Source organism: Gigantopelta aegis, chromosome 3 (genome assembly GCF_016097555.1).
Source record: "Gigantopelta aegis isolate Gae_Host chromosome 3, Gae_host_genome, whole genome shotgun sequence".
NCBI lineage: Eukaryota > Metazoa > Mollusca > Gastropoda > Neomphalida > Peltospiridae > Gigantopelta > Gigantopelta aegis.
Window position 1 is genome coordinate 38,285,504 of NC_054701.1, and position 19,986 is coordinate 38,305,489.

At 36.7% G+C, this 19,986-nt stretch overlaps 1 protein-coding gene across 1 annotated transcript; it reads left to right on the forward strand.

Annotated features, from left to right (window-relative positions):
- Positions 1-14,551: 14,551 nt before the first annotated feature.
- Positions 14,552-19,022, forward strand: LOC121390092. The gene has a single exon (XM_041521815.1). It carries the CDS (start codon positions 15,589-15,591, stop codon positions 16,990-16,992), a length of 1,404 nt encoding a protein of 467 aa, XP_041377749.1. The 5' UTR covers positions 14,552-15,588; the 3' UTR covers positions 16,993-19,022.
- Positions 19,023-19,986: the final 964 nt, after the last annotated feature.

Consider the following 19,986-nt stretch of genomic DNA (forward strand, 5'->3'; position numbering starts at 1 on the left):
TGGAATATGGACTATAGTACAATGCCTGGCATCAACATATGGACTATGTCTATTCCATAGAGAGAACACAATACTGTGAGTGAAATTTTGCTTAGGCAATTAATATTTACAAAACACTTACTTTTTAATGACATACATTTTATTTTATTGACAGTGAAAACTATATGCACGAACTTCAGCGTTTTGAAGTCGCCCACAGTATTCCTAATGGCATATTATACTCAGAGTTTCGGTAAATTCCTGTACATATTTAGTGGCTTATGTTATTTAATATTCCATAAAAAAAGTGACATTTTCAAATTGTATAAAATACCTCAGGGGCAGGATTTAGCTCTCGCCTGAGGTGGTTGCGTAGTTGGGTCCGATGGAATTTTTCCCAGTCCCAACCAGTGTCCCACGACTAGGATATCAAAGATGGTGGTATGTGCTGTCCTGTCTATGGGGAAAGTACATAAAAAAGATCCCCTGCTGCTAATGGAAAGATTTAGCGGGTTTCCATTGACGACTAAGAGTCAAAATAACAAAATGTTTGACACCCAATAGCTGATAATTAATAAATCAATATGCTCTAGTGGTGTTGTTAAACAAAGCAAACTTTACCTTTTAACTTAAAATAAACTATTGTGCATCCAGGTGATGGTAGGAATGATATTGTATCATTTAAAAAAAAAACCAACAAAAAAAACAAAAAAACAACAATATATATATATATATATATATATATATATATATATATATATATATATATATATATATATATACGGCCCTGGATGCTATTACACATATTGTGCGGTGACAGGCAAAGAGAAAAGATGATGGGGGAAAAAAGAAGTGTACCGGCCTGGGACTTAAGGATGGTAGGTACATCCCGGTACCGGCTCCCACCCAGAGCATTTGGTAGTATAGGTCGTAAGGCCAATACACCGATTCCTGCCTCATTAATCACCAACAACTAACCCTGTGTCCTGGATAGACAGCCCAAATAGTTGATGTGTGTGCCCAGGACACCGTGCTTGAACCTTAATTAGATATAAGGGTATAGGGGGTGGGGGTGGGGGGGGGGTAGTGCTGGATACATCACAACATATTTACAATTTGATTTTGTACAGATAAAGAGAATCGACCGCTGTTATTAATGACTTTTAAAAGGAAAAGCCAGACATTTCCGCGTTGTATTAACTGCAGTCACGCAGATCTACACAACCATCAAAGCACACCCAGATGGCCTCGGGATCATGTATATATACATCACATTCATGTATTAGTTTCCTTCCAGGGTTAGAACTGTTTCCCAAAACGTCAGAATTAACCTGCTTATTATGAATAGGCAGCGAATAGGAAACTGCACTGGCAAAAACCCCCAACAACAACAACCCCCCCAAAAAACCCACAACCCAAAACAACATGAGACGGAAATAAAATACAGGAGCCGACATGAATGTGAAGCAAGTAAATTAATTCTGTTTGTACCGATATTCATTATGCTGGAAAAAACACACAAAGTGTTGAACGTATTTCCCACTCGCGGATATTAATGATTTGTACAGTGCTGTGTTCCTCGAATTAAAAATCAATGCTACCTGCTGATAGCAGCCAGTAGCTCAGATGGCATTTCAGATGAAAGCCGCAGGTGTGTCGTAAATCTCCGACATGTACTCATACTGCGTTGGTTGTGTGAGTTTAGGCTTATTTCTTTATCAGTTGTACGAGGATGGCACCGACGCCATAAACGGTGGAAAATACAGGTGAGGTTGCCATTAACTAGTACTTGATTTATGTTAAGGGTCCACGTTAAGGGATACACGTCTGTGTATCAGTGACAGTACTGTATGCAGTGTAAAAAATGTCGAGGAAGGAAAGAGTTGTTTAGAACGTGTGTTTGTTTTTGTGATCAGTGTTGACTGTTGACTGTTGATGTATGTTGGATGTGTTTTCTCTCTTTCTTTCTTTTTCTTTTTCAAAATAGAATATGAAAAACGAGATTTCTGAACATAATTCTTAAAAAAACACCCATATGATGTTATTTGGCATGTGTTGGATAATTAAGGTAGGATGTTATTTACTCTTTTTTTCAAGATTAAAATAAAATACAAAAATGTGACTTTAAAAAAGTCGAAAGTAAAACCAGTTTATGAGACCCAGATAAAAGATGGGCGCAGTTCAGACCCGTTAATTAAACAGCGTGTTCAAATGAGGTGTTAATATCACATAAAAACCTGATAACGGTAGAGGACACGAACTAGGTGCTACCTAACAGACATGTCTTTGTCTTAGGTTTAACCGATGCTTCACTTTTCAAATGATCAATTCACAAAACTAGGTTTATGTTTTAAAGATGGAACATAAATTGTAAAATTGTAATGCTAAACACACGTATTCTGATTATCATTTTGCGTTATTTAATCATCATTATAATATGTATAACTATTGTTAGATCTGTTTCGCGGTATGGACAGTTGATAGTTGAATGTTGTGTCGTATGGTACAAACAATGCATTGTTAAATGCCCCGTTAATCGTCATGGAATATGTATCGCTAATGTTTTCGTTTTGTTTTATGAACCGTACGTGTAGTATAGACTTTTTATTTTGTGGAATGAACAATGCATAGTTGAATCTTCTGTTCCGAGGAGTGAATTATGCCGTGCATAATTTTGTTTGCAATGTCAGATTTTTGTAGGGGGTTGGGTCCTTACGGACAATGCATTGCTAAATATTCCGTTTGTGGTACGAATACGTTGTTAAGTTTTCTGTTTTGCGGTATGAACCTTGCGTTACTGGATTTTGTTTGTTTTGCAGTATGAACCATAACTTGTTAAAGGCATATTGTCACAGACCACTGACATATTACATGGCTTAACAAAGTATTACTTATATATATATATATAGATTAACAAAGTATTACTTATATATATATATATATATATATATAAATAGACAAAACTACATATATGTGGTTTTCTGATTTCTGTATTCCACGAGTGTATTTCCTGCAGGAACCCCGATGCCGCAGGCAGAGGGGTTTCCGGCAGGAAATACACGAGTGGAATACAGAAATCAGAAAACCACATATATGTAGTTTTGTATTTATTACATACCCTAAATTGGATTTTTTTTTTTCAAAATAATAATTTAGAAATTGTAACACTGCTAGCTAATGACGGGGATTTCTAAATTTACACAACTAGGTCAGCTGTGTTACTACGCGGACCGACGAACCACTTTTACACATAGGAATATAGTTCTATTTAAACAATAAACAGAAATAAGAAAGAACGAGTGAAAAGTTACCTATAATTTTAATGATATTGTTTGAAATGCCTTTTAAAGACAATGTAATAGCTAAAATTCACGAACAATATAATATTTAATTTGCTCGTAATACGTCAGAAACCTTCAGCGTGCCAGTTTTATCAACGAAGAAAAATGTCAAGAATTGTTCACTCAGTGTCTGAGTCGTCATCGGTGTGTTTTCATTTATTGATGTTCATGGAATTATTCGTTGCTGAAAAGTTTAAGTTTATATTAAATGTGCCTCTATAAATCATCGCTCCACTGAATAATCCGGTTGACAGTTCATTCAAGTTTTTTACGTGAGGAGACGGCATTGTTGCTAAAGTCGACGACAGTCACTTTTCGCACCCTTGTTTTGGCTTCGTACACAATAAATGTAGCATATCTTACCGTAATTTCACTAGAAATCCATATTTCGTAAAAGGTGCAATTTTTTAATCACAAGATTTTGTTCAAAGACATCCAGGTGCATTAGTAATGTTAAGAAAAAAAAAAAAAAATCGATAGTAATTTTACATTGGAATTTTTCCAAAAAGGAAACGTCATGTACCCAGTTTATGGTTATTGTAAGGAGATGCAAAGTGACGTCATTGGAATACTGACGTCATTTAAATTCAAAATTAGCTGTATTATTACAATACTGCGCCACATTAAAATAAAAACTAGTCTACTAACCTTGACCCCTGTCAAATTCCTATAACAAGCAGACAACGCTGTTTACAGGTCGGTATTTATTTATTTTTTTCATAATTCTGGACAAAATATTAATTTGAAGTTTTGAAACATGAAAGAAATAAAACGTACCTTTTGTCAAATATATCATATCACAAAATTACGGTTGGAGATGTTTTATTTATTCAAAAAGAATAAGAATTGTGTACGATGTAACGAAGCCAAAACAAGGGTCCAAAAAGTGACTGTCGTCGACCTTAGGCTAACTATCGTGGATTAAAAGCTCGTTGGTTAGTAGTGTTCCCGTCTCAAGTTTTGGTATCGCGCTCATTAAATTGTAAATATTTGTCACCGTTTTCGTCTGTTTTCAGTTCAAATTTTCCACAAAATAACATTTTAAACAAACCAAGCACAAACTTTGTTTACATATCGCGAAGGGCATTCCCGGTAACCATGTGCTATAAATAGTAGCGTTGAATACGGTATAGTTCCGGCAGTTGAGTTGAATACGGAAAGTTGTATTCAATTCTTGTATTCAGAGCTGTATTTATATAGTAAGATTTAATGGGTATGTAATAAATATATATATTTGATTTGTCCCTAAATGTACTTTATTCAACCATCTACGTAACCACCATACTCCACTTATTAATGATATTTTGTAAAAATAATTGAATTATGGCAATGGTCCATAATTCAAAAACTAACATTGCTAAGAGGGTTGACATGGATTTCACTCTATCATGTTGTAGTTAAAGTGATGCAATAGCTAGATTTCGTCTGTAAAAATTAATGTAATTTTGATTTATTGTTCAGTTTTACAGAAATAAGGTTCTTAAATCTGTGACAGTATGCCTTTAAAGTTTCTCTTTAACTATGTAAACTGCATATCATTAAAAAAAAAACCCACCCCTCAATAAATACACCATTTATTAAAGCAAATACTAATCTACATTACACATGAATGTTTTATGTTAAAGCCTATCTGTATGCTATAGAATTACCAGTCCCTGAATGAAACAATTATCTTATAGTTTGTCAACAAGACTGTTACCTAAAACGGACGACATAGAGTAAACTGAAAACTATTTATAACTAAGAAAGCAAGTCAAGAGGAATATGTGACGGGATATAAATAACATTTCTCTCTGAAGTATAGGGCATGAAAACCGTCTGGAGACAAATAAGTACACTTAAAATATGATTACGAGTGGGGTGGGGTGGGGTGGGGGGGGGTCACTCGTAAATCACCAAAAGCTATTTTCAGATAAAGGCTTATAACATTTCTAGCATGATAATATATGGTCTGACGAAAGGAACGAATATTTGTATTAAAATTTTCAATCTAGTTTACTACGAAAACATTCATAAGCAATTTTAAGTATTTTAACATAAAAACCTTGATTATAAAATGTAATATATGGTAGGGGCGGGGTGCAACCTTAAAAAAACCGTAATCACTTCTTGTAGTATTCTTATGCTAGTGTCAAACTACCAACTGCCAGCACAAAGGTGGCCAACTTTCTGCTCTCACGACTTCCACGACTGTCCAGTTGCTGGTCTAAGCGCTCTTACCACTCGATTCTCGTCATATAACCCATTAGTTGTTAATCTGACCGCATCCGTCGTAAGTCGGCAGTTGGGGAAATTATAACGTAAATGGCAGTATTACCTATATACACACCCAGCTGACCAAGATATATATATATATATATATTTCACATTGCCTGACTGGCAGCTGCATTTTTCTTAATAAACAATAGGAAAGATATATATTAATGAATGTGGAATTATCATACTTATTGTTCATGTTCATGTATCTAAAGACATGAACGCAGACATACAGAGATATACAGACAGACAGATTGACAGACAGACAGACATCACAGACAGACATACGTACGTACATACAAGACAAGACAAGACAAGACAAGACAAGACAGATACATTGACAGAATAAAGGTAACGGTTACAAAAGTAGACGTACAAATCAGGGCTTCTAGATTATGGTAGCCCCACTCCCATGGCTAGTAATATTCAATGTCGGGCTAGTAAATAACTAGTATCATGCCCGACTGGTAGTGAAAAAAAAGTCAACTGTTGCAGTTATGTCTATTTTGTAAATCCTGCCCCCACCCCAAACCCAAATGTTCGTGTTTTTAAGCTCTATCCCCATATTTAGGTGACATATCTGATTATTACCATATATTATTTAATAAAATTGTACTACCTTAGGGCTAATGAATTTTTAATCGTGGCTAGTAAATGTTTTAAATCACTGATCCCATGGCTAGTGGATTTTATAAAAATTCTAGAAGCCCTGGTCAAAATACCATACTCGCCAGACCTAGCCCCAGCCCCAGCCCCAGTTCCAGCTTCGGTCCGATTAGGGCCTTAGGATGATCCGACTTTTGACCTACCCATCAATTATGAAGTGTTAGTGTTGTCTTTAACATATTGTTAATTTGTCATTAAATCACCTCGGACCCAACCACTGACGATGACAGATGTTGCACCAAAGACGGAGGTGCCTAAACATTAAATTGATATAGGCACATGAGTTTCTTTTGTTTAACGACACGACAAGAGCACATCGGCTATTGGATGTCAAACATATTAGGTAATTTTGACATAATAGTCTTAGATATGAAACCCACTACACTTTCCACATTAGTAGCATGGGATCTTTTTCTATGCACCATCCCACAGACAGGATACTACGACTTTTGATATACCAGCCGTGGTGCACTGGCTGGAACGAGAATAAAGTGACAAGGATGTTGCTTGGTGTCATAGTCACTTCTTCTACCCCACCACAGCGCCTCCCCCCATGTCAGATTAAGCAGTTGCGGAGTCCAAAGCAAAACGTTAGCGTATTAATGCCCCTCCCCCACATAAAAGATAGGCTTAGACCTACATAGTAACAAAAAAAAAAAAAAAAGCTTCCAGCTGACGTCAGTTCTAATAAGCGTAATGCGCCCTTGTAGAAAAAAAAAGTAATAATGAGTGGATCTGCGCGGCCCATAGCAATTACACCATTTTGTAAACTCAGTGTAATTAACAGTACACCACATATCTAGTTTGAAGGTTATGCTAGTCTCAGACTACCAATTGTAACGACGAAGTTGGCCAACTCGACGGTTGCGGTGTAAATTTCCCCCAACTCCCAACTTACGGCGGGTGTGCTCAGATTAACGACGAATCGGTCTTAGTTGTACACGACGGAAATCGATTTGTAAGAGGGCTCAGATTAGCACATGGACAGTCGTAGTCGAGAGATCGGCGAGTTGGCCATCTCCGTCGTGGCAGTTGGTAGTCTGAGACTAGTATTACAGTTTCTTACTAAAAATATTCATTTCTGAACACCCGTGGCTGAATTTACGAAACATGTTTTTCTTAAAGACAGATCAACACATATCTTAAAAGACCAAAAACGGACTTCACACACACACACACACACACACACACACACACACACACACACACACACACACACACATTAAGTACATTAATTTATAAGCATTTTAATATCACAATCTTCCCCTAAGACACCAAGCCGATCAAAAATAAAGATCTGACTCTTGACCTACCCATCAATTGTGAAATGATAGTGTTGTCTTTAACATATTGTTAATTTGCCATTGAATCGCCTCGGACCCAACCACTGACGATGTCAGATGGTACACCAAAGACGGACGTTCCTGAACATTAAATTGATGTAGGCACATAAATAGAAAGTTAAAGTTTCTTTTGTTTAACGACACGACTAGAGCACATTGATTTATTAAGCATCGGCTATTGGATGTCAAACATATTAGGTAATTTTGACATAATATTCTTAGATATGAAACCCACTACATGTTCTCCATTAGTAGCATGGGATCTTTTTTATGCACCATCCTATAGACAGGATAGCACATACTACGGCTTTTGATATGCCAGTCGAGGTTCACTGGCTGGAACGAGAATAAAGTGACAAGGATGTTGCTTGGTGTCATAGTCACTGCTTCTACCCCATCACAGCGCCTCCCCCCCCCCCCCCCTGCCAGATTAAGCAGTTGCGGAGTCCGAAGCAAAACGTTAGCGTATTAGTGCCCCTCCCCCACATAAAAGATAGGCTTAGGCCGACGTAGAAACAAAAATAAAATAAAAAAGTTTTCAGTTGACGTCAGTAGCCTAATAAGCGTAATGCGCCCTTGTAAAAATAAAATGAAATAATAATAATGAGTTGATCTGCGCGGCCCGTAGGGATTACACCATCTGCTACATTATTAATCCGGCATGGCCACCACACCCTCACACCCCTCTCAACTCCACCCCCGAACGTTCATGAATGCATACAAACCATCAGTTATAGCTTTTTTGATAAATATCCTGTATCTTAATATGCAAAGTAAAGTTTGTTTTATTTAACGACGCCATTAGAGCACATTGATTTTTTTTATCTTGTCATCGGCTATTGGACGTCAAACATATGACACAGTTTTTAGAGTAAACCCGCTGTAGCCACATAGGCTACTCTTTTACGACATGCAGCAACGGATCTTTTATTTGCGCTTCCCACAGGCAGGATAGCACAAACCATGGCCTTTGTTGAACCAGTTATGGATCACTGGTCGGTGCAAGTGGTTTACACCTACCCAATGAGCCTTGCGGAGCACTCACTCAGGGTTTGGAGTCGGTATCTGGATTAAACAATCTCATGCCTCGACTGGGATCCGAACCCAGTACCTACCTGTAGACCGATGGCCTAACCACGACGCCACCGAGGCCGGTCTTAATATGTAGTAAACCTGAAGTCGATAGCAAAGCTTTCAAATTTGAAATAGGAAACGGAAGCATTAATTAATAGCATCTACAGCAATTATTCGTTGTCATCTCAGTTCTGGTATTGATCAAGGTACGTAGGCTATATTACTGCTCACGTTCTAGTATCGAAGATATTATTAAAGGTACACATTATTCTGTAAACTCAGTGTAATTAACAGTACACAACATTTCTAGTTTGGAGGTTATGCTAGTATCAGACTACCAACTGTAACGACGAAGTTGGCCAACTCGACGGATGCGGTGTAAATTTAACCCCACATCCCACCTTACGGCGGGTGTGCTCAGATTAACAACGAATCGGTCTTAGTTGTACACGATGGAAATCGAGTTGTAAGAGGGCTCAGACTAGCACCAAAAACGGACTACACACACACACACACACACACACACACACACACATATTAAGTACATTAATTTATAAGCATTTTAATATCACACTCTTCCCCTAAGACACCAAGCCGATCAAAAATAAATAAGTTTTTTTTAACGACACAACTGGAGCACATTGATCATCGACTATTGGATGTTAAACATTTGATAATTCTGACTCATAGTCATCAGAGGAAAACCGCTACATTTTTCCAAATGCAGCAAAGGATCTTTTACATACTTGCCAACCCTACCGCTTCACGCGGTAGGTTACCAATTCCTTTACTGTTCTACCGCCTACCGCATTTCAAAGCTTTTCTAACCACTTTCAGTCAAAAAAGGAAAAAAAAAAGAAAGAAAGAAAGAAAAAGACCCCCAAAAAAGAAGAAAATTTAAGCTTTAAATTGCGTTTGGTTTAAATCGATATAAAATAATGATTAATCCAGCTTATTTCAGTAGGCCTGGCTACTAGACAGCGCTCCGGCTAGTGAGTCGTGACTATGTCTAGAGTATGCCGCGTCGTCATGGTAACCTAGTTTCCTCAGTTTCTGCTTGCGGCCTCTGGCGGGAAACTTTATATTCACAACTAAAAGCGGCGCTCTGGTTAACTTCTCATAAAATATTGACCAATCGAAACACAAGAAACATATCACTCTCCGCACCACTTGTAACCCCCCCCCCCCCCCCACACACACAAAAGCTCCCTCACAGTGCACCTACCACTTTCTAATTCTAAAATGTTGGCAAGTATGCTTTTATATGCACTTTCCAACAGACAGGAAAGCACATACCACGGCTTTTGTCCAATTGTGGTGCACTGGTTGGAACGAGAAAAACACAGTCAGCTGAATGGATCGACCGATGTGGTTCGATCCTGCGACATAAGCACTTCAAGCGAGCACTCAACCGACTAAGGTAAATCCCGCCCCCAAGTCGATCAAGATAACACACATATATATTTCTCTGATTTAAACTGCATCTATCTGTCTGTATAATATGTCTCAGTGTCTGTTTGTCTAAATCTGTCGTTTTGGTATTCCTAATTATAATTATTACCGAGATTTATTTTTACATGTTTATTTTGTTATTCCGCCATTTTCCTTATTAGTATAGATCTATAGTTCCCAGTACTGGAGCTAATTTTACAAAACATCGTAAGGTTACGTCTGCGACTAACAGTTATACATTTACGTGTGTTTGGCATCTATTTCACGAAAAAAAGTACATCATTACGGAAAATGGAGCATTTTAAAGAGGAATGGAAATGAAATATGTGTACTTCTAACTACATTTGTTGTACTATAACAGTTATAAGAATTATGGTTTAGTCGTAGATTTACGTTTAAGTGCAAAACTAGGCTTACGATGTTCAGTGAAATTGGGCCCTGATCTCAGACGTGATGTATTCATTATGCATACCATGTTATTAACAGCGATAGTATCGCCCCACCTGTCACAGAAATACCATGTTATTAACAGCGATAGTATCGCCCCACCTGTCACAGAAATACCATGTTATTAACAGTGATATATTATCTGTTTGTCTAAATATGTCGTTTTGGTATTCCTAATTATAATTATTACCGAGATTTATTTTTACATATTTATTTTGTTATTCCTCCATTTTTCTTATTAGTATCTATAGTTCCCAGGAGCTAATTTTACAAAACATCGTAAGTTTACGTCTGCGACTAACAGTTATACATTTACAAGTGTTTGGCATCGATTTCACGAAGAAAAATACATCATTACGGAAAATGGAGCATTTTAAAGAGGAATGGAAATGAAATATGTGTACTTCTAACCACTTTTGTTGTACTATAACAGATATATTATCGCCCCACCGGTCAGAGAAATACCATGTTATTAGCAGTGATATTATCGCCCCACTGGTCACTGAAATACCATGTTATTAACAGTGTTATTATCGCCTCACCTGTCACAGAAATTACTCAAATCTTGTAGAACTCTCTCTATGTTTACGATATCGCACCTGCCTGGGTTGGCCAAGTATATATTTTGAAGAGCAGAATGAATCGATATATTCCCTCTTATGTTCACTAATGAGTATACATATACGGTTATCGATTAAAGCGGTTACCTCAGTTTACACGACGGAACTTTCCCGCCATAAGTATTTGATTAAATTTTGGTTTAAAAATATAAAGATTGTACCGTCAGCTACATAAAAAAAACCCCCAACCATACAGTTTCATTTAAATGTAAAATAATATTTTGTTATTTATATATTTTATTAGTATTATTTATTATTTATTTTTGTTATTGGAAAAATCCCTTTAGGATGTCAGGCCCGTAGGAATATTTGGAGAGGGGGAACACAGCCTCTAGTGTGTGTGTGTGTGTGTGTGTGGAGGGGGTGCACAAGCCATATTTTACCTTTATTTATATACAGTAGGACCACCAATAAACGTACATTTTCATCATCGACTGGTGCCCGCCCCCGTACCCCCCTAGTCCCTAGTTCCTACGAGTCAGTACGTGAAACGCATGGCGTAACTGTATTAGGTGTACATGTCGTGCACACTGTCTAACCATAAGTTTACGATCAACTACGAAAAGGTTTTTAAGGCCAAAGTAAGAATTTGGAGCTGAAAATCACCACAAATTCAGACAGAAACGTGTTCTGTATCGTAACTATTGTTAACCGAGGATTCTTGGTGAATACCAGTTTATGTCCTGTGGCAGCAAATGTTTATATTATTAAGATAATCTGTAGGGTTTTTATATTATAAATAAATGTAAAAGTAGCGAAATATGCCACTTGCAACTGTAGTAATGGTATTTAACTTACGTATTAAAAGTATTTAACTTGCATGTTAGAACACTTTAAAATACAGTAAATGTCCGTTTTTAAGTGACATCCTTTCCCTTAAAAAACCCCTCTCTGTATCAGCCCCTGCAGCACTAAGCGCACAAAATATTCAGTTTTTACGCACCAAAAATTCAATTTTAACATTAAGGAATGTTAATGATTTTTAAAATTTAACTTTAAGACAGTTTTCATGCTGTTCAATTTTATAGTTAGTTTATGAAACGGAGAGAGAGAGATAGAAGAGAGAGAGAGAGAGAGAGAGAGAGAGAGAGAGAGAGAGAGAGAGAGAGAGAGAGAGAGAGAGAGAGAGAATAATAATAAAAAACAGAAACCAAAATTATAACCATAACCTCGGGAACTTTATTTCCAGATTTGTCACAATTTGTAATCAGTAAATGTACTGGAAATATAAATAATTTATCGCGTGCCTCAATATATTATTGTAGTTAAATGTTACATTTGAGCCAGAGGTCCCCAAGGGAAATTATTATTTCACAAAATATATCACATCTTTAAAAACATAATATCACCGATTAACACATTCGTTTTCATAAAATATTTAATGGATTATAAACGAAAATTACATTCATTTTGTGAAATCAAATATCGGTATAGTACAGCGCTTTTAATGTTTTTATTAATTGAGGAACATATCACTATTATCGGATTTTTAAAATTAAAACATTCATCTCTCCTGTGTTAATACACAAATATATATACACTCGGGTTAATGACACTGCACAACCCCCCCCCCCCCCCCCCCCCCCCCCCCCCCCCCCCCCCCCCCCACACACACACAAACTCAATGATGACAACAACAAACAAAACAAAACAAAAGTGTAATAAACTACACGCAAATGTTTTGGCCGATAAGAAAAACAAACATTTGTAATGACACTTTTAAAGTCATTGAACCTAGTTTCCGTGATAGGCTATACGTGTATCTTTTGCTGTTTTGCATAAATGTAATTGGTGCTAACTATTGTCCAACCCAGGACGACCAGAAATACATTAGATTTGTCAACACTGATAACTGAAAACCGAGTTGTAAGTAACGTGTAATGGCTTAATAAAGTCCATTTCTGTTCGCCTATCTACTACACTATGAACACCGCTACATGACAAATGGCAATCGATTAACTCGCGTATCTGTATCCAACTCTGTGTATTATAGTACAAGACCCTGTGTTGAAACATATGTCCGAATTTCCGCTGCCTAGAAACGAAAGATTACACGAACTGTAACGATAACAATACTGCGTTTCGTGAGAATGTCTGGTAAGTAGGCAAACCATTTTCACCGAAACAGATGGTTGATCACAAAATTAAATTTCACCTGATGTTGAAGCGTTAACATTAAATAATAATACCGTGTAAGGCAGACAAAACAAAGAAAACAAAAAAGATTAACTATGAAGAATTATAAACATTTATAGAGTATAAACATTTATTGACAATAAACTGTTGTACCTATCCAGTCGCAGGGGTAGGGTTTTGAGAGTCGACCCTCCTGCTCAATTTTCTTTTTTTTCCAATGCATTTTCCAGGGCAGCATATATCAAGCCCACTATATACTGCGCTCGTCACAGAATAGACACCCCCCTGCCAAAGTTTCTGCACACACGCCTACTTCCCTCTTTTTTTGTTTTTAATAAGATGACAGAACAAAAAATTACAAAAATTAACAAATTCAAAATGTGCTTACTTACCCTGTAATAAACAACGCTATGCTTATTCTTGAAGAACGCTTATAATACGTTTTATTGGGGCTGTCAAGTAATACTCCAATTATTTACCAGGACAACTTGAAAATACCAACCCTTAAAGAGAGCAGACAGACACAGAGAGACAGAGATACAAGAGAGACAGAGATACAGAAAGAGAGAGAAAGACAGAGACAGAAAGACACACACACACACACACACACACACAGAGAGAGAGAGAGAGAGAGAGAGAGAGAGAGAGAGAGAGAGAGAGAGAGAGAGAGAGAGAGAGAGAGAGAGAGAGAGAGAGAGAGAGAGAGAGAGAGAGAGAGAGATACATAGAGGGAGAGAGAGAGAGAGAGAGAGAGAGAGAGAGATACATAGAAGGGAGAGAGAGAGAGAGAGAGAGAGAGAGAGAGAGAGAGAGAGAGAGAGAGCGAGAGAGAGAGTTACATATGAGAGAGAGAGAGAGAGAGAGAGAGAGAGAGAGAGAGAGAGAGAGAGAGAGAGAGAGAGAGAGAACGCGAGCTGATAGACAAGTGAACTAATGGAGCTTCGTTTCAAAATGTGATCACATTGTCCAGTCTATTTGATACATTTAGCCAACTCATATCAAGTGTCATCTAGCCATTCCCATATATATATATATATATATATATATATATATATATATATATATATATATATAAATTGTCTAACGATGCTACTACAATTGTTCCGAGCTATCCAACGTAGTCTAAGTGTACATGAATGGAATGTTATTTACAACAGTTGAACACGTCGCTAAGACGACGTAAACTGCTAACAGTAAAACACTGTTATATCTATTACTTATTTGTCCACAAATTGAAGGGTCTTTAGGAAATTTTTTCGCCACAGCTGACATGTATCCATTTAGCATACTGATGATAAAAGCATGAACTTTGTGAAACTAGTACCCATAAGCGTACGGGGAGGGGGAAGAATGAAACAAATGTACCGAAATCTGCGTAAAAACAATTATTCTTATAGCTTTATGGAAATGTCTGTCATCAACTGCATTTTTACTTAAATTCCTGTGACGTTCATGTAAATACATGTGGTTAACTAAAGAAACGGGAAATATGTACCCCACTCCAAAATTACCATAACCCATGTCTGTCTGATAATGTGTTTGTCTGTCCACCTCACATTTTTAAAAGAAAAAAACACCCAAACAACCAACATCCTGTTTTTAAATGAGATGAAAATTCAGTTACAGCTGTATCCGACTGCTAAATGTAGGCCTATATATATATATATAGACCTATACACAAATTATTCCAACAATCCATCAGCATAGTGCAATCAATATTGTTAATTTCACTTCCATCTCGTTTTGTTCTTCAGATAGACAGACGTCATAATGAGAATCACTCTACATCAGAACAACAGTCGGCAGAATTACAGGGATCACGACGTCTGGGCGACTTGGAAATACGATGCTGAAGCATTGCAGTACACACAATATTTTCCAGAGATAGTCTCTGATTACTAGATACCCTTTAACAGTCAAATGGACAATGGATACACAATGCTTGAAAAGCACGCACATTCCGTTTTATCAAACGCAACACATACATTTGTTTTTGAAAGTTGTAATAAAAGTTAAAAATAATAATAAGACAATGCACTAGCTACAAACAAGCAAATGTTTAACACCATCTACTATAAATCAGTTAATGAGCTAAGAACCTCTTAAACCAATGCTATGTATAAACTACATGTATTTGTAGTTTGCATGTAAAGGAATTTGTTACAAGACTGGAGAAAGGTTGGTGTTTTATGCTATACTTTCCAAATCGTGGATGAACGCAATGTTTATTGTTCACGTATTGGTTAAACGTCTAGCGGTAACTTGGATAGCTACATGGTTAAGATCAGAGGCATGAACAATTCAACAGAAACGAACTCGACAACCAACACGACAGACACATCACCATTTTCTGAAACGATATGGGAACTACCTTCAAGTCTGGTGGTCATCACCCTTGCGTATCTGTGTGTCAACATCCTCGTGAGTCTTTTCATCAACTCTCTTCTGATCATTATCATCCAGTGCTCGCCAGCTCTGAGGACGCCGCCCAACAGCCATCTTGTCAACATCTGCATCAACAACATCCTGTTGAGCATCAGCATGCTGCTATCGATGGTGTGTGTGAAAATCAACACAATCGACATCAGCGAAGAGGGTTCGAATGCCCTTTCGGGTATACAGCTGTTCATTGTGCTCAATGCGTTGCTCCAGTATTGGGGATCATTCGCTGCCATTGGTTACTACAGATTCAAGACCATCAAAGAACCGTCTCTGTCGCTAAAGACCAGACGACATATGGTATCCAAATCCATTTCAGGAAACTGGATTGTGTCTCTCATTCTGAGTATGACTTGCAGTTTATCTTTTGCAAGTACTTCTTCAGACCTGAACATCACATTGGACCCTTTCAGGGTAAATTATTACATTCCATCTAAACACAAATTCAGCGTGGATCAGCTAATTATCTTCTTGGTTATTATATGTTCTTTTCTTGTGGGATTTACAATAATAGTGTTCTCATATTACAAAATATTTAAAATGTTAAACATCGCCGTCTCGTTTGCCAAAAACCGTGTGCGACCGTGGCAAAGAACACAAAGTGTTTCAGTGGAAAACTTAGATGTTCCTGTTCAAAGAACATACCAACCGACAAAAGCAAATCCCACACAACATGCCTTCACAGTATCAAACAATCTGGAAAACTGTATGGTCCATTACCAAAAATGCGACCATAGTTTGTGCTTTGAGGACATCATAGCTCTGGAAAATCCAATCCAGGCAGCTAGCCGCAAAAACAACCCTCCTAATAAGATGCCTGTTCAAGCTACGCTGAGCAATATTAGCATGACCTCCCAGAAAAGCAGGTGTCCAGATTTCACTGATATTTCACTTGGTGCTGATATGGACAGGATTCAAAAGCTGAAGAACTCGTCTGCCTTACAAAATCAGTCTCTCCGACGAGCCAGAATGAGCGTTAGCGGCGCGGCCAGGAACTATTTGGTCATGTTCTGTGCGTATCTTGTCTGCTCTATACCCCTGGTCGTCTGCTCGGTTCCAGGTGCCTTAGACAAAGTATCTCCAGAGAACAGACTGTTTACACTCTTCTTTTGTCGTCTGCTGTTCTGTGTCAATGCACCTATATACCCAGCTTGGTACCTCTTGTTCAGCAGACGTGTTCGAAAGTGTTTAAGTAAGATGAATGAAAATTTATTATCCTGTTTCAGCATCAGAAGGTAAACAGAGTGGTTTTCTCTTCCTGTGCCATCGTTTGAAATATTTTTGATACTGGATGAATTTCATCTTATGGTGTATGCAGGCTTAGTTAGAAGGTGTGTGTGTGTGTGTGGGGGGGGGGGGGGGGGGTCATCACGAGTTTTGCCTGGGGTCAAATGACCGTAGAAGGACTCTGAATATACACAGTTGTACTTAGATATTATATTATATTATTCTTACGACGTTTTAAAAATGATTGCCTCAGGTGAGGTGGTTAGCCAAAAGGTCCCTGCTGACTCTGAACACTCTTGGCAGTACATGTACACTATACATATATGTATCTCATATTCAATCATCAAGATAAAAACCATGGTAATTAAGACATGTAATTACTGGATTTGTATCCTGGTACTGGCTCCCATCCAGAGTGAGTTTAATGACTCTGTGAGTAATCCACTGTCCCCGAAGACAACTCAAATAGCTAACATGTGTTCAAAGGACAGCGTGCTTGAAACTTTTGGATATACATGTAAGCATGAAAATAAGTATTAATGAATGAATGAATGAAAGCACAGGTCTGAACTGTTTATTTGTTTAAATGGTAGTGATAGTTTTGATTTATACATTTTGGTAATCTAAAACATATATATTTTGTACATTTTGTTGTTCGGTAAATCATACAGAATATGTTTTTTTGCGATTATTTAATTTAATTGTCTTTACTTATTTAAATTTACTATATACAATATTAAAATGTGTACCTAGTGAGTATATTTCACCTATTATGTACCAAAAGAGTTAACAATACCACTGAAGATTTATAAATGTCCAATATTTTTTTTAAAGATGTATTAGTTTATTGGTTGAATAATTAAAATAATATTTGGTTTTGTCCACTTTGTCAAAACTATACAATAAAAATATTAATTCTAAGCTACTTTGGTAATACATAATATAATAATGTCAATGACTAAACACTGGTATTTGATCACTATATTGTTTACCTTCATTGTTTGACATATATAATTATTTTTTGATTATTATATGACGTGAATGTTATTAAAATATTGTGGTTAATATTAAATGTTATTATTTTATCTTTTTATTTTTTCATTAACAAAATATTGCAATGGACATGCTAGTCCAATGCATCAAACATATTTTGGTGATGTTATATCCTGTGGAGATTCAAACTTAGGCTTATACTAAAAATTAGTTTTTCCTGAAATCCAACATTACCTAGAAAAATGGGCTGTAAACATATTTTTCCCCAGTGTTATTATTATTATTATTATTATGAATGTGAAAAACGTACATACATAACAAGTTATCAGGACCTGTAGAGGTGAATGTACTGGTAGTTTTAAAAAGAGGCTGACCCACGATACATTATTTTAGTTTTGTCACATTCTTGGAAACACACTTGTTTTTTTTTAAGCCTAAGTACTTTTTTTGTAAACGTTTCTACTCAAGCTGCTTATACAATATTGGACATGGTCCACCTAAATGTTGGCTAGCTACTCTTATCAATGGACATTATTCGATCTATGGCTTACTCGGAAATGTAGCCAACCATCAAATTTATGGAAATCTAGAACGATTGGAGCAATGTTTCCAAGTCTGCAATAAATACATAGACTTTTAAGTATAATGGTTTTATTAATTAATCAATACCATTGCTTTTAAAGTACAGCCAAAACCTATCAACCCTGGAAGTGTGATACTGATACAAAGTGTGCATGTATGTGTGTTGGTTTAGGAAAGGTGAGACAAAGAGCCGACTAAATGTACACCAATAGTGGAGAAAATATTGAGCTGGACTCATTTGGGATGTAATTCAGACATTTGTTTAAAGGGAGAGTAAACTAAAACATGAGCCTTATGTGTTGGAAAGATGTATACCCGGACCACCAACACATACTGACATTTTAACAAATGAAAAACGCGTAATTTTAGAGTTAATAAAAACCCCATAATTATTCCTGCTAAGTGGGGGCAGCCATTTTCTTTTGTTTTCGAAGCGTCCAATACTCTAGTGGGGAAGGAAGTAACATCAGCTCCTGACCAACTCCTGTATGCACAGTGTAAACAAAAGCAGTAATTTACGACAAGGCGCTTCTCTTTGATCAACCTGACTTGTAAAACAACAAATGATGTGATAATATAATAAACTATTTAACTAAATATATTTCAAGTTGCATTAATGGAACAAAATGGGGTTATAGTATTTTTTTTGTTAAATAATCCAAAGGAAAAATGTACACTATTAGGCCTATTCATTGGTACATGTATGCTACGTTGCAGCAAAAACCACAACCCACGATAACAAAGTGATAATTTTCTTTTCTTTGGGACTATGTAATTGGTCAGTGCTGTGATTTTAGATGGGAAAGTCTACTTAATCAATAGTTTTACAGAACTATCTACAGTAATAAACTATGGTTGTTTTTTTCCATTACCATTTTAGGCGCGACGGGTAATATTACACAATACCAGTATGTATTTTTGTGTCTAGACAGCGTCAATTAATTGGCTGTCTAGTTAACCGTCAAATACACACCCGCCAATCAGGAATCACTGGTAGAGGCAACAGACTAGACCAATTAACTAAGAAAACACTCTGTGTATCATTTCAGTGCATAGGTTAATGCATGGACAAAACATGGTATAATTATTTCAACTTGTTTTGTAGCCACTTTGACAATGGTGGTTTATTTAGTATTGAAAAATAATATATACTTATTGCTGGCTTACTGGGATGTATATTATTACAGAACATTGCAATGTATGACTATTTTATCATCCTGCAAAAACCAGGTAGATTTATTTCTCTAGTTCTAAGACTCATTCCTGACGTTACGCATTAAGTATTACGTAACCACCAGCTTGCCAGAGGGCGTATTCACTGAATGGAACAAAATGGATCTGCCAGTTATATATAATAGCCGTAACATTTAACTGTTTTATTAATTAAATATAATAATATACTTGTTGATATTAAAAAAAAGAAGAAAAAAA

What these genes read in the sequence shown, in the direction of transcription:
- LOC121390092 (XM_041521815.1), top strand. Translation starts at nt 15,589, where the DNA reads ATGGTTAAGATCAGAGGCATGAACAATTCAACAGAAACGAACTCGACA.